The sequence below is a fragment of the Melanaphis sacchari genome, unplaced genomic scaffold (genome assembly GCF_002803265.2).
Source record: "Melanaphis sacchari strain LSU unplaced genomic scaffold, SCAv2.0 Contig202_pilon_pilon, whole genome shotgun sequence".
NCBI classification, from domain to species: Eukaryota; Metazoa; Arthropoda; class Insecta; order Hemiptera; family Aphididae; genus Melanaphis; species Melanaphis sacchari.
Window position 1 is genome coordinate 360306 of NW_020270994.1, and position 23965 is coordinate 384270.

A 23965-nucleotide genomic window follows, 5' to 3' on the forward strand; every position below is an offset into this window, starting at 1 on the left:
AGTTGTAAGCCAACAAAATATCATACAGTAATCAGTATACACTATAATGTAATATAGTATAAATATCAAAAGCCATAACTCATTTATTTAAAAAATAGTTTGTACACGATACAATCAATAAGTAAAATATACCAATGCAATATACCAATAAAAAAAATTAAACTATTCAAATTGCAATGGTTTAGCTATGAAAATATTATTAACATACTAATCTGCAAAATCTAGTATCTACAAATATCAAGTATATATATCTATAAAATGATTTCACTATCAAAAACCTTTGAGAGATGAATTAAGTTTTAAACGGCAAACTTATTTTATAAGTACCTACCTATATATCTTATTGGCTTTTTACATACAAGTATCGGAATTATTATTGTACCACTATTAATTAATCATAAATTCATAACAAAAGCAAAAATTTACGATTCTTGTATTTTAAACGCTTGTTTACTGACTGATATAACTTGTATAGATTGCCAACACGTAACCGTGGTTCAATAAAACAAGACCGAGAATTAAAATCAGAATTTTAAATCATTATGTTAAGAATAAGTCGTATTATACGTAGTCTCATCATAATATCCATAGGTATTATCAGTTGTAGAATACTATAGAAGGATCATCTCATATTATCATGTAATATTAAATACTAAATATACTTAAAATTAAATTCATATACACGTCAATGTTCGTGCAACGTAAAATTTACCGTGGGAATATGTCATAATAAACCTATAACGTTTAGGTATTTCATTACATGCAAATACGGTAATCGTATTTTTTTCATATACCACGTCAATGAAACTTGTATTTCAGTTATATTATTTACAAATGCATATAGGTATGTTATGAATGCATATTACATATAGATGTAGGTATTCAATCATCCATTTTCTAATATCTACATAATAAGCATGTACCTATACTTAATACTTATTATTTGGTATTATCTACTGTATTAGTTGCTATATACAGATGTATACCTAACTGTATTTTCGTGATAGGTAAGTTTTTTATCCATTTATTCAGCTTATCCAATACTTATAAATTATATGTATAATAATATTTCATTTGGAATTTTATTCATTTTTAATGAACATTTAAGTATAAGTACGTGCAGTATTGTTGAGACTTAATATAACTGACAAAATAATATATACATATATGTTATACCTATCTAACATCATCAATGATGACATCTAACTATAAATTTCATATATATATATATATATATAGAGTGAGTTTTCTTGTTTTACTTTATTTATAGTTAACACTGTAATAGGTATGCGTATTTTCCAAATATTTAATAATTCATAAGAACACATAAATTCACATTTCTTTTTATAATTGTGCTAGATTATAATAGGTACTTATTACTTTATTAGGTATAAAAAGTAATAAACAAGGTAATTGAAAAAATAACTTATAGTTATGTCCTATTATAACATAATGCATTACATGGAAACAGTGACAAAAGTCAAAAACATGACTAACATAATATCTACTATAATTATAGTCAGTAAGTTACAAAATAACAAATTTTAATCAAAAATACAAGATATAACACTTAATAATAAAAATTTATTTTTGCTATTGGTAAAGACTGAAAAATATTGCCCAGATTTATTTGCTATTTTATATGTTATCAAAATTTAAATTATGCAAATAAGCTTAAAATAAAAGAGAAATTTAATATTTTCAAAATATTTAAATAAACCATTTAAAGATTATTTTTCTCATAATTTAATTTTAAACCTATTTAAGATGGTATAGTATAATATACTTAAATATCTCAATTATATTAGTATTAGATTATAACTATATTTTGAATAAACCACTAACAATTCTAATTCTTTATTAAATATTTTTTTTTTTTCTGAGAAATTAATATTATTTTGATATTATACTTGTATAATTTTTATCTAAAAAAATGTTTTTCGTTAATGTTATTAATCACATTTTCTAAAAAAACTATATTTATTTGACCATTTTATAATATGTGCATATATGCTACTAAGTGTCTAAGTAGTAAATTACTACAATATATGAAGAATATCTAAATATATATCAGAAAAACAGCATTAAATCAAAAAAATTTAATAAATGGTTTTATTTAAAATATAATTCAAACGCCTAATAAAATGGTAATACATTAATATGCAAATAAAAAGTAATACATTGTCTTTTCCTTTTTAATTCTTAGGATAACTAACATTAATGTCAATAGTATACATATATATTGATATTTATATTTTCGAGTTATTTGAGCGTATTGCCATTTCAAATCATTAACCAACGATTCTTCATATTATATCTAGCTGTTTATATATGTGTTATTTATATATTTATTATTTATATGTATGTAAAATGTAAATAATAGAAAATATAATGATATTTTATAAACGAAAGAAATGTCTGTCGTTTAAATTATATTACTGAAGGTATTATAAATAGTAAATTTACCTATTTCAATTAGTATAAATATCATGTTATTCATAATGAAATATACCTACAATATGTATTATATACATAGGTGTGTATATGTAGGTAGGTACCAACTACCGATATTATTTATGTGCTTATATTAAATAAATAATAATAATTTTACAACACTTATTGAATTTAATTTTAATTTAGATTTAAGAACTTTAAGGTAGGTAATAAATAACTTGAGAATATAAATAATTTGCGTACTTCGAGCGTGAAAAACTAAATATATGTAACATCGTAACATTTGTTATTCTATGGATAATTTAGCCTATAAAAACCATGGTTAAATCTATTACAACTTAAAATAAACAATATAAATATGTATTAATTATTATAACACAGCTGGTTATAAAAATTGTGTTTCTATAAAAACCGTTTAAATTTTTTAAACAGATGACAAATTAGTTTTTAAAATTTATCGAAATGATTTCGACTAACAATAATTACATACGTATATTAACTTAATTTTGGTTATGTTATCAACGGTAATCTATTGATACTATGAAAATATGCAATTCGTAATATACGATTATATATATATGTATACTGTAATATATTAATATATTATATATATAGCCATGTGCCCATGTCAATATATCATACAGATATATAAAGGTGTTATATAGCTGTAAACGATCTTTAAAGAATATCTTTAGGTAATTAAAGCCACACGAATATTACATATTTTGAATGAGGGAAATTAATTAACAAAATAAAAAAAAAACACATAGTTCGTTTTTTAATTATATTTTTAAACGTCTTACGTGCATACACGGTCTGATAGGTTTACATTTTATACACAAGACGTCTAGATAAAAACCATAGTTTTTATAAATTATTATTTTTATAAGGTGTTTGGAACACTAAATCGTGTTCTGAAGCGGTCCGCGGACCGGCGTTGTTACTTATGTATATCATTTTATACGCGCACACCTCTATAATAAACGTGTATATCTATTATAAATAGTATATACGCATCACACATTTACACCATTTTCAGATACCCGAGAAAAGCTGTCGTGTTTCGGTATATGAGTATATGATAGTGATATGTAAGTACCTGTTATACATACAATAAACACGTATAGATACATATATTTTAAGTTAGATCTCTGCAGTATAAATTATAAGTTTAGATATAGAATTTGTCAAACCACAACTGCTGTAGCCTTGTTGGAACCTAATTCTATAAATATGATGTGGAATATTCACAACGCGTGTGACATCGTGATTCGCTCACGCCTAATATTTTAAATACTTGGTACTCATACTTGTTATATTGTTATGGGCGGTCAGATCGTTGCGTATCAAAAATAACAATATTATAACTTATAAGAAACGATTATTACTATAATTTGTTGGCACGCGACAGAACATTTAATTATTAAAATAGCCGACGGGTGGTACACTGGATACACGATAATCTTGGACGCAATATGAGTGGGGAACGTAGAATTTGAGTGAAGCTGTTAAAGTCCCTTCAAAATCTATAATAGGTTCCTGAAAAAATTCTGTACAAATTTTTTTTAAATATATAATTGTAAAAGTTGCATAAAAATTGTGTTTCTCCAAAAATGACCGTAATTTCAAATCATTTCGTACGGCAAATAGTAATTTTTCGGTAGCTATGTATTATAGGTTATACCATATGTTATGTTTATATTTAACAGTAAATCCTACATCATTAGGGCATTAGGTCTAATTTAAATTAACTTTTTTTTTCTCGTTGATTTAAAATGTTAACTTATTTTTAGTCTTAATATATTTTATCATAACTAACATAACATATTCCTCTTAATCTCTTAATAATGATTATTTATTTTTTAAATTTTATTTTCTAGGAATTTCGGGATTATAACGCGAGGATAAATATCGGACATGGGTGTTGTGCGGGTGGCTGTGATGTATCGTCGAGTAAGACTAATGAGAGAGAGATGCTGTCTACTGCGGAGACCTGTTTAGTTTCAATTTTTCTAGCCTCTATAAACACCGAAATTGCATGGAATATGAAAAGCGAAACACGAAGAAAAAAACCGACTACGCGCAAGGATCGTACCGTCCTTCGCGCTCGTCGTCTCACAGCGCGGCGGCGTTCCCGCGACGACGGGCGACCCTCAATGATATCTGTACCGACGATCTTAATAAGATATTTAAATTAATGATCAAGCATGCGTTCTGTTCACCGCGCACAATACGTATACGCGCGCGCTTGTATGTGTGTGTAAAATTCGTCGGCTTTACGCCGCCACCCGGGCGAATCAAGGTTAAAGGGAGGATCCGTTTGCGGGGTCAGTCGACCGCATTCCAATATGGCCGACATCGGAATGCGACGCGTTTTCGTGCCCGGCACACACAACGTTTTTTTTTTCGCTTGTACCCTCCCCCCTTCCCTCACGGAGAGAGATCACGACGACGGCCGCTCGTCGTCCCCACTACCGCGTCGCCGATTAGGACCGGATCGCGTTACCACCACCACCACCAACGCCTTCAAAAATAGTGAACAACACGGCTGCCGCAGCCACCGCGACCGCGGTAACGGCCGTTCTACAAGACCGTCGCCGAGCCGGCGAAGAGGAGACGACCGTCGTCGGGAGAGAACCGACTGTAATAGGAGCAACAATTCTACTGCAGTCCGCCGTCTACGTTCCTCCGAGGCGCTTGGTTGCCCGAACGTGTATGTTTTGTGTCGATGTGACCGTGCGTGTGTGTACGTGTGTGCGTTGAGCGCTTGGACGGCGATGATGATCACGCGCAGCCCTCGTAATGTCAATAGGATTTTACGATAACGTTAAATAATAATATGAATGCGGCGTGCCGTTAAAGTCTCCGCCGCAATATAATTTTATTGTACCGTGATGTAGATAATCGCAATTCACGAGTTCACGACATGCATAATAGATTAAGATAAATATGTACCGGATAAATTGTTACATCCCGGAATACTGAGTAAGTTGACGATGATCTTATGGTATTTTTCACACCAGTCTGTACAACCCCATATTATGATATTTATTACCCGATGACTCCAGATCTCCTAATCTATCCGTTTACGACCGTTGTAAATAGCGCTCCGAAACCTATGGGTTAATATTTGTCGGGGTTTTATGGCTTCTATTCTTTCATAGTGATGTGTACGAGCACTACGAAGAAATATTTTTTGATTTTTACCGCCTTTAAGCTGAATGTTTGATGATCTGTGGTCAATTTTTCTTACCGGAAATAATTATTTTCATTTTCCTGTTTAAATGATACATGTATCATATTATATTCATATTAATTCGAAACTTATGTCTCATAATATTACTGAAATCTTGCGACTAAAATTAATTTAAAATTATTATTTACGTGTTATAATGTTGGTACCTACCTGCTTAAATTAAGTATTCTCGTTTAGATAACTGATATACTTTCACTAGACTTATAACTTGGATAAATACAATTAATCAGTCAATTTATAATAATTGTCAAATACCTAGCATACTACTATATTATTCTGGATACCACAAAATTAATTTCTATTTTGTTGAATAACAACATTTAACTGTAATTTGTTAAATGAAAATAAATGTATGTGTTTCAAATTTTTAAACCTATATACATATTTATCTTTAAATATAAAATAATGAATAAGTAGACATTGGTTAAAACTTGGTACAAATTTGAATTTATTATTAATTATTAAATACAGTTAATAAGTACATGAGAAAATATGTCTATGTATGACCCCTTTTTATAACATAAGTAATAAACTATTATTTTTTAGATCTTTTAAGTAGACTTGGCCTTTGGTCTCAATGACAAGGCACTAATTTAATTAGTAAAGCAATTCAAACTCAATTTCTAATCAAAGCTATACATTTTGGTTAGGTACTTTTGTGTCATAATCAAATATAAAGTCTTTTACATAATATCTTACTATCTATTTTTATTAAAAAATGTAAATAGATAATTTAACATCCATAATTAAAATACAATTTATTAGGTTAGGTTATTAATGATTTGTAAAAAATAAAATACCATATAAATATCTTATTTTTCTTTACCTAATTGATTTCTATTATTTTATTTTCAGAAAATTATAAATTGTATTTATTAGTAACATGTTTTATTTTTAATTAATGTCTTTAGAGTAAAAATATCTACAGATATGTGAATATAGAAATGTTGTCAAAATCATGCCACAAAGAGACCTATCTGAGGTAATTATTTTAATTGAAAGAAATTACTTAATAAATTTACTTTAAAATAATTTGAATATATTTTTATTTTTGTTTAGGCGGAGCCAGAAAATGGGTGTGGTGAAGAAGGTTTTATGGAAAAAGTGCGCGAATCAAACGCTGCATGTGAATCTGGAGACTATGCGCGAGCTATACAATTGTATAGTGAAGCTCTACGTCACTATCCTGACAACCACATTCTATATTCCAATCGGTCTGCAGCTCTGCTCAAGTTGGGCAGGTTTACAGAAGCACTACATGATGCCACTTGTGCCCGCCAGGTCAATCCTAGTTGGCCAAAGGCACATTACCGAGAGGGTGTTGCTCTACAATGTTTGGGGAGGCATGGAGATGCTCTTGCAGTATTTAGTACAGGGCTATCCATTGAGCCAAAATCTACTCAGCTATTAGCTGGTCTTATCGAGGCTTCTATAAAGTCTCCTCTTAGAGGTAATAGTGCAAAAAATATATCTTATTTTTAAATAATATGTATTTTTACTTATTACATTCTATGTTTAATAGGTGTATTAGAGCCTACATTTGAACAGTTACAAAGCATTAATCATAATGGAATAACATTGGACAAATCTCCATTTCTCGTCATGTCTGTGATAGGTCAAGAATTATTAGCAGCTGGACAGTATTCAGTGGCTGTAGTTGTCTTAGAATCGGCACTTAGAATAGGAACTTGTAGTGCTAAGTTAAGAGGTTCTGTGTTTTCTGCATTATCTTCAGCTTATTGGGCACTAAATTCTTTAGATAAAGTATGTTCATATTAAAATTAATTTCAATCTTAATAAATTCATCTATAATGATCTAAGCTACTTTAACATAGGCAATTGGATACATGCAACAAGATTTATTAGTAGCTAAGTCTTTAAAAGATATAGCTGGAGAAAGTCGAGCTCATGGTAATTTAGGATCAGCTTATTTTAGTAAAGGAAGTTACAAAGAAGCACTTACAGCGCATAGATACCAATTAGTTTTTGCGATGAAAGCCAGAGAAATGAAAGCTGCTGCATCTGCTCTTACTAGTTTGGGTAAGTCACTAATTATTTTTAATTTTTAATACATATGTAATAAAAATTATGTTTCACATTTTAATTTATTTTACGTAATAATCATATTCATTATAAAATATGAGAGTCATAAATTAAAACAAATTAAAAAAAAAGTTATTCATAATTATATTATGTATTACTAAACTAAACTTATGTTTTGGTTTTTAATAAAGATTAATTAAAACTTTATATAATTTGTTAATTAGGTCATGTGTATACTGCAATTGGTGATTATCCAAATGCTTTAGCATCACATAAACAATGTGTACAGTTAGTTAAACAAATTGGGGAAGTTCTTCAAGAAGCTAGAGAGATTGGAAATGTCGGTGCTGTTTATTTAGCTATGGGCGAATTTGAAAGTGCATTGGACTGTCATATGCAGCATTTAAAGTTATCAAAAAAATTAGGAAATAAAGTAAAATATAATTTTATTATTTAGTTTCAATTTCTATGATCTATTTTATTTCATCTGTTAAGGTTGAAGAAGCAAGAGCTTATAGCAACTTAGGTTCATCATATCACTATAGGCGTAATTTTACTCAAGCTATTAATTATCATGAAAATGTCTTAAGACTTGCACAAGAACTTGGAGACAAAGTGATTGAAGCCAGAGCATATGCTGGACTTGGTCATGCAGCAAGATGTGCAGGAAACTATTCTCAAGTAAATTTTTCAATATGATAAAACTTATTTCCAATTAATTAATCAAACATTATGCAATTTTCAGGCTAAACATTGGCATGAAAAACAATTAGACATGGCATTAAATACACATGATAAAGTAGGAGAAGGTAGAGCATGTTCAAATTTGGGTATTGTATATCAGTTACTTGGGGCTCACGAGTCTGCATTAAAACTTCACCATGCTCATTTAAATATTGCCAAGTCTTTACACGACCGAGCTGCTATGGGGAGAGCATTTGGAAATATAGGAAATGCTTATAGCGCTATGGGTTTCTATGAACAGGTAAAAACTGAAATGATTATATCATAGTATTTTAATAGAGATTAAATAATAAAATATATTTAATTAGGCAATTAAATATCATAAACAAGAATTAACAATATCAAAAGAAGTTAAGGACCGAAATTCTGAAGCATCTACTCATGGAAATCTAGCAGTAGCCTATCAATCTTTAGGAGCATTCGAAATGGCTCTTTTACATTATAGAGCTCATCTAAATATTGCTAGAGAATTGAAAGATACAGCTGGAGAAGCTTGTGCTTTATTGAACCTCGCCAATTGCTTAAGCACACGAAGTGACTTTTTGCAAGCCATTCCATACTATGAAAACTATCTAATGTTATCTCAGGTAAACTTTTTTTTAGTATTTAATAATATTTAATACTTATTGATAATTGATTTTGAAGGAATTACATGACATTGAAGGAGAAGCAAAAGCTTGTCATTTTTTGGGTTATGCTCATTACTGTTTGGGTAATTATCGAGAAGCTGTGAGATATTATGATCAAGATTTATCTTTGGCCAAAGATCTCCAAGATAAAATGAATATGGGCCGAGCTTATTGTAATTTAGGTCTTGCTCATTTAGCATTAGGCAATCTTGAAACATCATTAGAATGTCAAAAGTACTTTTTAGGTAATTTTTTTAAAACCCAAAAATATTTCTTTATTATAATTATCATTTTTTTTTTCAGCTATATCACATATGACGAAAAGTCTTCAAGCAAAACTCCGTGCTTTAGGTAATATTGGAGATATACTTATTAAAATGAATGATACAGAAGAGGCCCTCAAAATGTATCATCGACAATTCACGTTAGCCAGACAAATTAGAGATACAAATATGGAAGCAGCAGCTTGCAGTTCTTTAGGACTAGCTAACAGATATATAAAATGTTATGACAAGGCATTATCTTACCATTGCCAAGTATGATGTATATACAATATATTGTATTGAATACTATTTATTGTTTCGGTTTATATTTTCAGGAATTGGCTCTAAGACAAGAAGTAAATGATTTAAAAGGTGAGTGCTGTGCTCATGGACATATTGGAGCAGTGTATATGTCTCTTAGAAATTATACCAATGCAATAAAATGTTACCAATTACAGCTCGAAAGAGCAAAAGAACTGAGGGATAATGCAATTGAAGCTGAAGCTTTTGGAAATTTAGGTATTATTCAGAAAATATAAAATGTATTATTGCATATTTGAAAAATGTTTGACTATTTATGTAATATAGGTATAGCAAGGATGAATATGGGAATTTACGAAGGAGCAATTGGATATTTTGAACAACAATTAGCTACTCTAGAACAGTTGTCATCTCATACATCTTTAATAGATAAAGTAAATATAATAAATTAATTAAAAGCAATTAGTTTTATTTATTTTTAATTATTATTTTAATTAACAGGGTCGAGCGTTTGGAAATCTTGGCGATTGTTATGATGCATTAGGAGATTTTGATGAAGCTGTTAAATGTCATGAACATTTTTTAACTATTGCTGTACAACTTCAAAACTTACGAGACCTCGAAAAAGCATATGGTTGTCTAGGTCAATCATACAGACGAATTGGACAGCTTGATCAAAGTCTTGTTTGTTTTGAAAAAATACTAGTCATTGCTCATGAACTTAATAACTCAGAGATGAAAGCTTCTGCATATGGTGAATTGGGTTCCAATCATGTCATGATGGGTAATTACCAACAAGCAGTATCCTGTTTGCAAAATCAAATATCAATAGCTAGAGAATTAGGTGATAGAAATATTGAAGCAAACGCAGCATCTGCTCTTGGATATGCACATCAGTTAATGGCTCAAAATAGTGTGGCTCTACACTACCATAAATTAGATTTAGAAATTGGCAAAGAACTTAATCAACCGTTATTGCAATGCAGAGCATACGGAAACATTGGAAATGTAGAAGAAATTTTAGGAAACTTAAATGAGGCTATTAAATATCAAGAAGAGCATTTGTCAATAGCTAGTCAAATTGATGAAAAAACAGCAAAGGCTGCTGCATATGGAAGTTTAGGATCATTGCATCATACATTAGGGCATACCAGCCAAGCAGTCATATATCTCACACAAGCTCTACAAAGTATTGATATGACAGGAAAACCAGATGAAGAAGGCTGCATTAGATATAAACTTGGAATGGCATTATTAGCTGATGGACAGTCTGATGCTGCTAGAGGTCATTTAGAACAAGCGTCTGAATTGTTAGACAACGCTCTTAACACTATTACTTTAGAACATTCTCATTCTATTACTCAACTAAGATTGGAATGTTACCAAGCTTTACAAGTAAGTTTATTAAAACTTGATTGGTTAATTCTTTTAACAGTGCACACTAATTTTCTCAAAAAGTATTAATGCTATTATTTGAACTCATTATAAAACAAGTTATCAAACATTTTTTAGTATAATAATTAATCTTATTTTATTTTTTATTATTATTTTTTTTAATGATAGTGTACATTTTTAATTATATATTTTAATGTAGAATAATTTTTTTTGAGAATTTTGATATAAATTTAATTTTATTCAAATTTTAGGCTATTAGTTAATCATTAGTCATTTAAATTTAAAATTAATTTATTAAATTTGTACATCGTATAACAAATTAATTGTTCAATTTAAGTCTTATATTTGTATCTATGTTTAATTTTTTCTGTTTCAAATTAATACTTGTTTTATAATAGCCCTATTTCTATAGCTTTATTTTTATTTATGATATTTTTTTAAATATTCCATTTATAAATCTTAAAAAATTAAAAAGTAATGAATATTGAATATCTTCCAGTTACCTAAAAATAATTTCCTTGGTTCATAGAAAAAGTGAAATATTGTTTAAATTAGAACATATTATTCAAAGAAATATTTGTCAAATCAATTATTTTGTTTAAATTGTTTGTTATAGAAAATATTTTTAATAGTTTGTTCATCATTAAAATATTTAACATATTATGTGTAATGCGTTGGAGCATACTGTATAAATAATAATACATTTTATTTATTTTTAGACTGTGTTAGTGCAACTAAATAGATGTGAGGAAGCTCTTTTAGTTACAGAAAAATATCGTATTAGAGCAAAAATTTCTAGTCATAATACGAGAATCAAATCTTCTCCGGATTACCATAAAATAAATTCTGTAGACAGTATACTTGATATTGTAAATAAACAAAAAGCTTCAGTTCTCTACTTCAGTATAGCATCTGGTTATTTGTTTTCTTGGCTCATTATTCCAAATAAAGGTAAGCCTGTTCAATTTTTACCTAGCAAAGTGTTCATACAAATTTATTTATCATTTAGGTGTTGTTAAATTCCACGAAACTTTAATTCAAACTGAAAATGGCATAGATAATCTATTGACACAGTATCTCAAAGATGTGAAAAATACACTCAATGTTCAGCAACCAATGTACAAATAAGTTTATATATTATGTTAAGCACACATAAACATAATTGATGGTTTTTGTATTTTAGAATTGATTCAGATTTGAATGAAGCTTGTCACTTAGACGAACTAGGAGATAGACTAGCTCAAGAAAATGAGCGTAGTTATTTAAGAATGGTCAATCGAAACCATTTATATAACTCAAGTAATTACAGTTTAAGCAGTTTGTTCAGGTATTTATTTTTACTTACAATCTTATTGTATGAAAAACAACTAATAATAATTGTCTTTTATATAATAGTGTTGGAAGCTTAGGTGGAAGTACAGTTGGTTCTGCTAGTCGACCAGGTAGCGTAAGAGCAAAAAAAACAAAAGCATGGCTAATTCCTGATAGTCTAAACAAATTATACGAATTACTAATAGCTCCTTTTGAAGATTTTCTTTTTGCACCATGTGGTAATTATTAAAACTGAAAAAAATGATAAACATATCAATTTGCATTTATTTTTAATATATTTTTTATTTTTTATTTAGCATCTCATAGTAATAAAGGTTGTTCAGGTAGAAAAGAATTATTATTAGTTCTTGAACAAGATTTATTGTTGGTGCCATTTTCAATGTTACACCCAAAAATAGATGACGATAGTCATTTATCTGGAGAATACTTAAGTGAAAATTTCAGCTTACTCGTTACACCTTCTTTAATGAAATTTAAGGAAAATCAAAGGTTGGTATTATGTCTTATACAAAATTTTAGATATCAAACTAACTTTTTCGTGGATTTACATTTTTATACTATGAACTATGCAATTTGAATTATAAAGTTAACTGAACAAGGTTATGCATGAGAAAATATATTATTTTAAATTCAAATTCAATACTTTTATAGTAAATAGATGTAAAGAATAAATATGTATTGTAAGACCATTAATCTGCCTTAAATAATTTTGTAATCAATATGAAAAAATATTTAATTTATTTTAGAGCACAAAAGAAAGCTGGAGTTAATGAATCTTCAAATATGACCACACTTGTGGTTGGTAACCCATTACTCCCAAATTGTGTTAATGAACAACTTAGTTTAAATGAACTCCCACATACAGAACAAGAAGCTAGTATGGTGGCTGAAATGTTACAAACAATACCTTTAATTAAAGCACAAGTAGATAAAATTTAAATATTTATAACAATTATAACGATAGAATAAATCATTATTTAATATTTTATTTTTAGGCAAATAAACATAACATTTTAGAACAACTAGTCAAAGCAGAGTGCATTCATTTAGCTACCCATGTTAGTTGGGAATTATCAGCCATAATTTTATCTCCAGATGAAAGTGTAATAATATTTTTCTAATTTATGTCTTATTATAATATATTTGATAGTTTATCTAATCAGTAATTATATATTTGTAGGAAACTACTCCACAGTCTGATATGAATATATCCGAAGTATTATTAACTACAGAAGATTTATTATCTCTTAAATTAAATGCACGACTAGTAGTATTAAGTTGGTCACATGCAAGAGATGATTGGGCTACATCAAAAGGACTATACGACCTTACCAATGGTTTGCTCATGGCTGGAGCTCAATGTATACTTGTATCTTTGTGGCCAGTGCCAAGTACTGCTGCTAAGATTTTATTAAGAGCGTTTTACTCTGCTTTATTACAAGTAATTACTTCATTAAATTTGTTTTAATTCATCATCATTATAAATTATAACATTAATAAGGGATCAAGAGTTTGCCGTGCGTTATGTGATGCAATGCAAACAGTTCAACACACAAAACATTTTTCTCATCCATCAAACTGGGCTGGATATTTTTTAATTGGTTCAGATGTACGTTTATCAAGCAAAGTTGCATTAATGGGACAAGCTTTATGTGAACTATTAAAAACACCTGACCGATGTAGAGACGCTTTAAGAGTTACTCTTCACCTGGTATTTATATTTATTACTATTATAATTTTTATTAAAAAAAAGAAAAAATTTTAAGTTTATTTTGTGTTTTAATATGTCCAGGTTGAAAAATCTTTGCAACGTATTCATCGTGGACAGAAAAATGCAATGTACACCACTCAAAAGAGCATTGAAAATAAAGTATGTAGTAAAAACTTTTTTTAAATAAGTTATCAAATTTCTTAATGGATTTAAACAATTAGTTTTCTTTCTCAAACTTCATATGCTAGGTACTTAGATAAGACATTTTCACATAAAATTGTTTTTTTATGATTTTTAAATAATTTTGTGTTCAAATTATAATAAAGAATAATATATTTAAGGATTTAGTATATTGGTTTTATATTTTATTATTTTTTGGCTTGATATTCGGTTTAAAATAATTATTTTATACATTTTAATGTAAATTAAATTGTTTTAAAACAATATTTAGACAAATGTATATGGTATTCTCAAAAAAAAAAAAAAAAAATGAAGTTGCATGGTTGAGTTTTGTTTATGTTATGCATTAGCCAGAGAGAAAATAAACAGCATGCTAATAATATATTTTTAACATTTTAATTTTAACGAAATTAATAAATATATTTATACAATTGCAAGATAATGTAATAGAACTGTAATAATATTTTTAATTTAATGTTTCTTAAAGGTTGGTGATGTTACTGGGTGGAAAGAACTTCTGCAATCAGTTGGATTTCGTTTTGAACCTGCTGCTAATGGTATACCATCTTCAGTATTCTTCCCTCAAAGTGATCCCGAAGACAGGTTAACTCAATGCAGTGCTAGTTTACAAGCGTTACTTGGTATGTTTTTATTTATATTTTGTAAAATAAGATATTCCTAACTTTTTATTGGTATATAAATTTAGTAATTAGTATCTTTAATTTGTTATTAATTTACTTAATATCATTAATTGATTAAAATATTTAATTTAAAAAATGTAATGCATATCCTACTAATTTGAACTATAAGAAAACTAATTTATTAATTTTAAATTATATCATCAGATAGCATCAAGCATTAGTATAAATAAAATAAGTAGGTAGTAGGTACATTATTATAGTTTAAATTTCAAAACATTAATCAATTTTTAATAGTAAACTCTACCCAGAATATTTCCACATCGACTGGATTTTAATGTATAATTTTGAGTTACATTATTTATATAATATATTTAAATGTGGGTAATTAAATTTAATTTGTGTTCTGAAGTAAGAATCTGTCTAGTGACTACATTTCTGCCATAAAAAAAAAGTCTTTAAAAAAATTTTTTTTTAATAATAAGGGATGCAATACGTACCCTTTCTAAAGTACTCTTGTGGTAAATTGTAACAAGTGAACAAAAAAAAGCGGGCAAGTGGGTACCGCTCTGCTGTATATTAGAGGGTGGGGTGAACCTCGGACTAGGGTAGGTTAAATTTGAATGCAATGATAGGTATCATTGTATACGAAAAACGATTCTGAATGGGGATGATTTGTCAGTCTAGGATATATCATATTTAAATATTGTCATACATTCTATTTTGAAACAAATATTTTATTTTTCAATTAGGACACATTTGCAAAAGTCATGGTTAATCATTTAATTATTAATTTTTATGAATTATACCTACAAAATAGTTTGCAAATATTCATGGTTTTGACAAATTTTTGTCAATATTTGAACTTCAAATGCTAATAAAAAAAAATTGTGCTTATGTATTCTTAAAATTTTGATCACTATAAGAATAACTTATGATGAACTTTGTATTAAATGTTCAAGTATTTTAATTGGGCCAAAAAAATTTTATCGACACTTCAAAAAAAAATTTTCAGAAAATTTGAAAATTTCAGTTGTCTATAAATAGCTCAAAAAAGTCAAAATATTTTGAAAATTAAATCATGTAAAGAAAATGCTAATCTAAATAACTGGTAAAATTTTCAAGTATCTACGACTTATACATTTTGAAAATTAACAAATATTTAAAATCGTTTAAAAATAAATCGTTATCGTTACGCCATTTCGTAAAAATTTTAAATTCAAACGCACTTAAAATTTTTCTATAATGATGCTTTGAGTTTTTACTATAGATACTTGAAGGAAAACTTAGAGACAACATAGTGTAGTATTTTTAATTCTTAGTTATAAACACAAAAAATTTTATGGTTTTTTAACTTCAAAATTACTTACAAATTTTGGCGTTTTCGATAGATTTCGTAAATATTTGAACTATAAACGTTTATAAAAAAAAATTTGTGACTAACGATTTTTAATTTTTTTAACTACAATAAGAACAACTCATAAGGAACCTTGTATTAAATTTTCAACATTTTTTGTCATCCAACATTTTTTTTATTGACACTTCAAAAAAAAATTCTCATAAAAATCGATAAATTTTAGTGGTCTATAAATAACTCAAAAAAGTCAAAAAATTTTGAAAATTAAACTGTATATAGATAACAATAACATAAACATTTGATGAAAATTTCAAGTAATTTCAGTGATTAGTTTTTGAATTACAACTATATCAAAATTTATATAGTTTTGCGTAAAAATTACCGTTTTTCCGTCATTTTTTTTTTTTTGTTTTTCTCGATTTTTTTGAAAACTGTTGGAAAATGTTTACTTTTTATCTCTATAATGCACCAAGGATATTCACCTTGCCATCGGAAACCACCTCCGAAGTTTGAAATTGAAGCATTATTTCGACTACTTATGCTGTACACAGACACCAAAAAAAAAAAACACACATCATTGTAAAATTAATACATTCATTACTCCGTTCAGAATCTAAAATGTTGTCATGATAACATAGTCGATATGTAACATATAACACTATGTTATTAACCTTTAATCTTTATGCTGTAAAATAAGGGCCTTCTAGACTCCTTTTTTTATTACCTATTTGTCTAAATATTTAATTAATGGGAACATTATAACATAGGTGGCCAACTTGCGGCTTGTGAGTCGCATGTGGTTTTCTTCATTGTCAGATGCGGCTCGCATCTTATTTACAAAATCAAAATTTACTAAATATTATGAATTTTAATTTTTAAGCATTAGCTTATAAAAAATTATCAAATTATATAAACATTTTAGCTCTTGGTATCATTGTATTTATCTATATGTCTCGCAAACCTATTCATGTTGGCCACCCCTGTGACCCTGTATTATAATATACTATTTCATAATATCTGAAGCGACTTCAGAAAATTTTTAAAACGTTTTTATATTATTAGGTTTAAACAGTACTACATTAAGTGCAATTTCAAAATTAATATTGACATCTGATGTTACGGATGATGTAATTGCTGTCATAAGGCATGTAGTCGAACAATTAAATAATAGACTTTTATCTGAAAATGAACAGTCAGTTGAGATGCCAGTTAACGTTAAATTATGGCACACTCCTGGATGTCACGAGCTTTTAGCATCTCTAGGTAAATACTGGCATGCATGGTTATTTTATTTTTACAGTTTTAACTAGTCAAATCTGTTTTTTTAGGTTTTGATTTAATTGAAGTTGGAATGGACGAAGTTACACTACGTACTGGTAAACAAGCTAATAAACGTAGTATTCAATTTGTTCTTCAAGCTCTGTTAGCCTTATTTGGTAAATATGCATTATATCTATTTAATTGTATTATTTTTGTCAATTTTTTACCATATTAAATTGATAATTATTATTTTAAAATGTACAGATACACAAGAAGCACCCAAAAGTCTTTCTTTGTGTTCATCAAGTTCACTTGAAAGTGTAATAACTGTTGAAGACGAAAGGCAAAAAGATTCTCCATTAAAGCCCATTTTAACAAATGCACTGCGAGTGTCTGGTAGTAATGGATCAGGAGCGTTTACCAGTTATGTGAGAAAAAGAGGAGAACCAGATGGTAGAACTGCCTCAGATGCGTCCACTCAAATCACTAAGGTAAATTATTAGCTTAGATCAATTTTCTTTTAAAATATAATGTGCATATTATTGTATTTATTTTGAATAATTTTATATATTTATATATACTTATTTTACATTAGAATTCTACTGGAGTGTTGATCATGCCAACAATATTGAGCCGCAGATCAGGTGGTACTAATGGTGGCGGGGAAAGTGATGCTGCATTTACACCATCACCACCAGTTCCGGGATTAGGGGATGCATTAAGCAAAACTTTAGCACACCAAACTAAAATCAGAAATTTATACTCTACTCCCGCCAGACCAGACTCATCAAGTTCAGCTAGCTCTGCAACAGATTGGGAAGGTTAGTAATTTAAAAAATTTTAAATTAATAAATTCAACAAGATATGTTGCATTACTTATTTATTTTTAACCAACTAACTATCTGACCATACTCATCATGCATTAACAATTAACATATCACATTTGTATTTAGTATTTATATATAAAAATGAGAATCTTTTTAACCAATGATTTCTAAAACTACTTATCCAATGGTTTTGTTTTTTTTTTTTTTTTTATGTCAATGATAGATTGATAGAGTACATTGTGGGATAGGTTTTAATTATAATTTCAATTCTCTTGGTTAATAAACAATTGAATTATTAATTTTACTTATAATCGCTTAACACCTACACTAAAAAATGTCAATGTTCTATCTAACATTATTGTACCTAATTTTTTATTCGCACGAACTACGCCTGGTGGGACTGTTATAATTATACAGGTTCAAGACGTATTATAATTAAATATTGAAAGTAAATCAAAGAAATAAAGGAATAATTTTCGTCAAGGTGAATGATTAAACTGTAAATACGATATACAATGAACGTCTGAAATTTTAGGTTCCTATATAAATAATTTATAAAAGTATACACAATACACATTACCTAAGTATTAAATTTTAATAACCACATTATAGTTAAGTATACTCGTATAATCGAATTTTTCGCTCATTTTCTTCATATATTTATGATTATTATGCTGTTAGCTACTTTATTACATTATATGTTGTTAATGCTATTGCTACATATAAGCCACGGACTGAGAGTTTATTGAATATTCATAATTAATAAGTCATAACTCATAAGAATAATTTTTTTAGATTGTATGGTTTATTGCGTTTATGTATTGGTCAAGCTTAATGGTTGTTTAAAAATAGACGCTTATAAGGATGTTTTGATTTTTTCCTTGAAGTAAATCTTGATGAAAAAATCATAATTATTAAAATTTTTGGAAACTTAACAAATAACAATTATTTCAGCCACTCTTTATAATATGAATTTTAAATTAATTATAATATATAAATCTCAAAATAAGCAAAACTAGTACATTTATTTTACATTCGTTATAAAACAAAATATTTTATTTTTAAATATTATTATTCTTTTTTTTATCTTAATAATAAATATAAAATGTATACAACAGCGTAATAAATATTATGTAAATATTATGTGAGGTAGGGAATAAAAACACCTGTGTCGCATGGTTGAGAGCTATCTATTACCATAATCTATGACTAGGATTCAAAAAAAGTGAAGAAATATTTTAGGCGTTTATCAATGAATTTTAGTAGTTTTCTAATCTAGTTAAGAAACTTTTAAAAAAGATTGCAGCTTCTTTCCCAATTATTTTAATACCAATGTATTTGTAAAAAATCATGTTTAAATACTGGAAGTTACTACTATAAGCTTACTAACTGTGATATTTTGAAATACTTGAATTTTGTTTAAATTTAATTTCTTAACCAATCCTTGGAGTTAAATCCCGTATGTCGAGCGTAAAATATTTATTTTTTTTAATAAATATATTAATTTCATTGTTTTAACTTACGATTTGCTTTTACAATTTTTAAGTACAATCAGGGGTAGATTTAAGTTTATAGTGAAGGGGTTAAAATAAGCAAAACATAATATTTTATGATTATTAAATAGTTCAAACATTTTTAAATTTGAAGGAAATTAAATCTTTACTAAATAATAAGTAACAATTAAAGGATTTTTTTCTAAAATCTTGTGTTCTTTTAACTTTGTAAGCTATAAAAATTTTCGTTTTTCTATCTAAGATTAAAAATGTAATTCAAGGTTCTTTATTAGTTTTTCAACTTCTATATGAAAAAATAAATACTATCAGAAAGTCATAGTAATTTTTTACGATTATTTTAAGTTTAAATGTTTCCGGCATTCGGTATTTTCTCGTAAAATATTTATTTCGCTTCAAACAATGTTTGATTTTTATTGTATTTCAAAAAAATTACAATGGTACTTAAAATTTTCACCAAATTTTTGTATTATCATCTTCACTGTATAAAATTTTCAATTTTTTTTACTCTTTTTGGGCTATTTATAGGCATGAGGAATTTTCAATCTTTATCAGTATATTTTTCAATAAATTTCGATAAAAAATTATTAGCTCTCTTAGCTGAATTAAAATTCTTAAAAATTTAATACGAGATCCCACAAAAGTTATTCTTGTAGTATTTATATAAAAATAGTAAAAATACATTGCCCCATTTTTATTTAATTACACTTGAACTTTGAAGTTAGAAGTGTTATCAAAATACTTATTTAAACAATAAATAATATTTTAATTTTATAACCTAAAAACATTTTTTGTGGAAACTTAAAACTTTTATGTGATTTATAATATTATGAATTTTAATAAAATATTGCAATAACATTTTTGATTTATTTTAAAATATTATCTATTCGTAGGTACCTAAGTACTATAAATCTATTTTTACTGTTTTACGGTATTAACAAAAATATGTTCTTAAATTAAATATGGTTTAAATATGTAAATATATCACTTGATAATATAAGCTGATAGACGGTTTCCGCTCAGATTGTTTTTTGTATACAATAATATATAATTGAATTCAAGTTTAACATACCTTTAATAATTTATAATGACCCGCTCAACACCCGATGTACAGTATAACGTACCCACTTGTCTTTCTTTTTTTATTGTATATGTCACAAATAATAATGTCTTGGTCTACATCGATTAAACTGACTAATGTGTTTTTTTATGATTTAACAGGAAACGGGCACTCTACCATACTCCGCCGCGGAACTCACTCGCTACCTCCTATACCCCCGATTAAAAAACTGCATAAGGCCAACGACATTTTGGACAATATCGTGGCAGTGGACACGGAACCAAACCATCAATCGGACGACGCGGACAAGATGTCACTGTATCTAGCGCAAGTGCTGGACATATCGGAAAAGGAACCCCCACCGTCTAAGGTGCAGCCAAACGTGGACGTGGTGAACAGCGGGCTGCAGGATCACATCAGGACGTCGCAGTTGCGGCAGCTCAATTACGAACCGAAACCTACGATATCAGACGTATACCATGAACGAAAAATTGGACTGGGCCTAGCGCCGTCCCTGCTCAAACTATTGTCGCTTGACAAACAGCAGAATCATCATCATCATCAACAGCAGCAGCAGCACGTCAGCAAGGACAACCGGTCTAGCTGGTTATCACCGTCCATGCTGAAGAGGTTCGGTGGTGGAGACAGCGCTCAGGAAACGACGTACGGCGAGTTAAACAAGAGGGACGAGGGCGATGGCCGATCCGTCGCCGAATCTCAGTCGAGCACCGGCAGCTACAAGAAACGGGCCGACCATCCGAACACAGCCGCCACCGTCGCCTCTGGAATTCGCAGTTTCGAAAGCCTCGTTGAAGAGGAGAACGGTTCGTGCAAAGAACTGAAAATCCGTATCAAGAAAAAATCGTCTTACGTGCCCCCTCCGCCACCGGGCACGTCATCATCTTCATCTTCTTCTTCTGTTATCAAACCTGGATCTATGACCGACTCGTAACGGACGGTGTTGATTAGTCGTAAATACTAAACGGTACAAGTCATCTATTTACATATTTTGTTTTTCATTTTAATCGTTTGTATAATATTTTGTACGTAAAAACCTACTACCGATGTATTTAATTATATTATAGTTGTTTTGTGTAAGTCATGGGAATAGAAATGTTTTCCTTTTATAGTTATTACTATATTATATTATATTTGTTTTACCTATTAAATACAAAAAAGTTATAAGCTATTTTACGTTTTTTGGTATTTTTATAAACTATTCGATGAACATTCTGATATATATGTATTCAAATTCTCTATCCTTTTTTTAACTGATCAGCAAAAACGGACTGTTTGTTTGTGCAACGCACTATTTATCCTTGCTGACCATCGTTTATTTTAACACGACAACAATTTAACTTGAACACCAAATGATTAAATAATATTTACATGTTATTTACTAGAGAAAGGAGACCCTAATTTCCCAAATTAACCCATTTAGCCACAATACTTAAAGTCTTAACCAAGCATTCCGTTTTTGAGCTTGAACTTGTATCATCCTTTCTGCTTTCATCTGCCTTCTTCTCCAACATATTTTTGACAAACTTTTTTACAATGTCTCACGCTGTTCCGGACTATACAATGATATCTATAACCATCTCCGGCGTCAGTTTCCGCTCGAGCGCCACTTCAAGTTCCCTCCTGTGCGTCCACTATTTATCACACTAGAAATATATGTACTCCACGTCACACATGTGTTGACAGTAGAAGCACAAAGCGTCATTCCTTTTCTTGAACTGGTATAAGTATGCATTAAAACGCCCATGACCGGTTAAGAACTGAATGAGGTGGTACCAGACTTGGCCATGCTTCCTTCTTACCCATCACTCTACGTCGGGTATTGGCCATAATTCGCCGCTGCCTTATTCTGTCTGCCATTGCTGGCTGGTACACCTGTGCTCTTGCTTCTTGCTTTGTTTTGTCTACCGGCATCCAGTTACTTTTTGTTCGCTCGATATCTGCTCTCTCCCTAGAAAGTAGGTGAATGGGTGAAATCCCTGCCAATATCAGGACAGCCTCGCTGGACACCGTACAGTAGGCACTAGTGATCCACAACGCCATTTTGCATTGAGGAGAAAATAATTTCTTTTTATGTATTTCATATATCAGAGTCCCCTTCCAAATCGGCGCAGCGTATAATATCTGGGAGTGGACCACTTCCGTCAATAGATTTCATCCAATTAACGGGTCAAGTGTTCCGTGACTCTTGCCTTCAGAAACCTCTCAAACAACTTTCTGATTGAATTGATCAGACACAGCAGCTTGTATAATGTTGGCTGATAAGAGGCTTTGATTTTTTCCGTAGGAGGATCAGTTTCGCCGATCTCCAGATTTCAAAGAAGCATCTTGTCCTCAGGCATTCTTTGAAAGTGTACTGGAGTAGGCTAGGACGGACCTTCACGATTACCCGTACCACCTCGTTTAGCACATTGTCTGGGCACTAGGCCTTACTTCTAAGTAGATTGTAACCTGCTATGTTGAATTCCTATAACGAGAAAAGACAATTAACAGGTATCTGTGTGGCGATTGTTGGATACCAAAGCAGTTCGCGCTGGGGGAAGAGACCGCGGCTGATACCGAATTGGTTCCCGAACTCCAACTCCATGTGCCGAATTGGTTCCCATTAAAAAAAGGTATTTTATTAAGGTAAGCCGAATTGGTTCCCGTTCAAAAAGATATTTTATTAAGTTAAGCCGAATTGGTTCTCATTTAATTATGCACATTTTCCTTCTCAATTTTACAGGCTTAGGACTGTTAACTAAAAAGTAGGCTTGGTTAAAAATGTGCGTTAATGTGTGTTAAAAAAAAAAAAAAAAAAATGATATAATATATACAATTTTAAATTGTTGGTTTGGAAATCAACTATAGTCATCACTTAGAGATGTAGGTACAAAATATTAAAATTAAAATAAATTATAATAAAAACAATTTCATAATATATTAAGTCACATTTAAATAAATGGATTTTGTATGTATTTTTTCCTTTAGTTTTTAGTGTAAAAGTATAGAAATGACACTTAAAACTTGGCCCACGAATTTTTTTT

The 23965-nt window shown here is 29.2% G+C and overlaps 1 protein-coding gene across 1 annotated transcript; it reads left to right on the top strand.

Annotated features, from left to right (window-relative positions):
- Positions 1-5045: 5045 nt before the first annotated feature.
- Positions 5046-22072, top strand: LOC112593421 (tetratricopeptide repeat protein 28). The gene is made up of 30 exons (XM_025337811.1): positions 5046-5439; positions 6622-6692; positions 6770-7160; positions 7233-7474; positions 7546-7750; positions 7978-8186; positions 8249-8434; positions 8499-8738; positions 8806-9084; positions 9143-9371; positions 9430-9662; positions 9725-9908; positions 9978-10084; positions 10152-11045; positions 11765-11996; positions 12055-12163; positions 12229-12372; positions 12441-12595; positions 12674-12866; positions 13124-13301; positions 13373-13480; positions 13558-13818; positions 13879-14088; positions 14170-14247; positions 14756-14909; positions 17326-17526; positions 17592-17699; positions 17788-18014; positions 18119-18344; positions 21083-22072. The coding sequence occupies exons 2-30, from the start codon at positions 6669-6671 to the stop codon at positions 21871-21873; spliced, it is 6798 nt and encodes a 2265-aa protein (XP_025193596.1). The 5' UTR covers positions 5046-5439; positions 6622-6668; the 3' UTR covers positions 21874-22072.
- The last annotated feature ends 1893 nt before the right edge of the window (positions 22073-23965 follow it).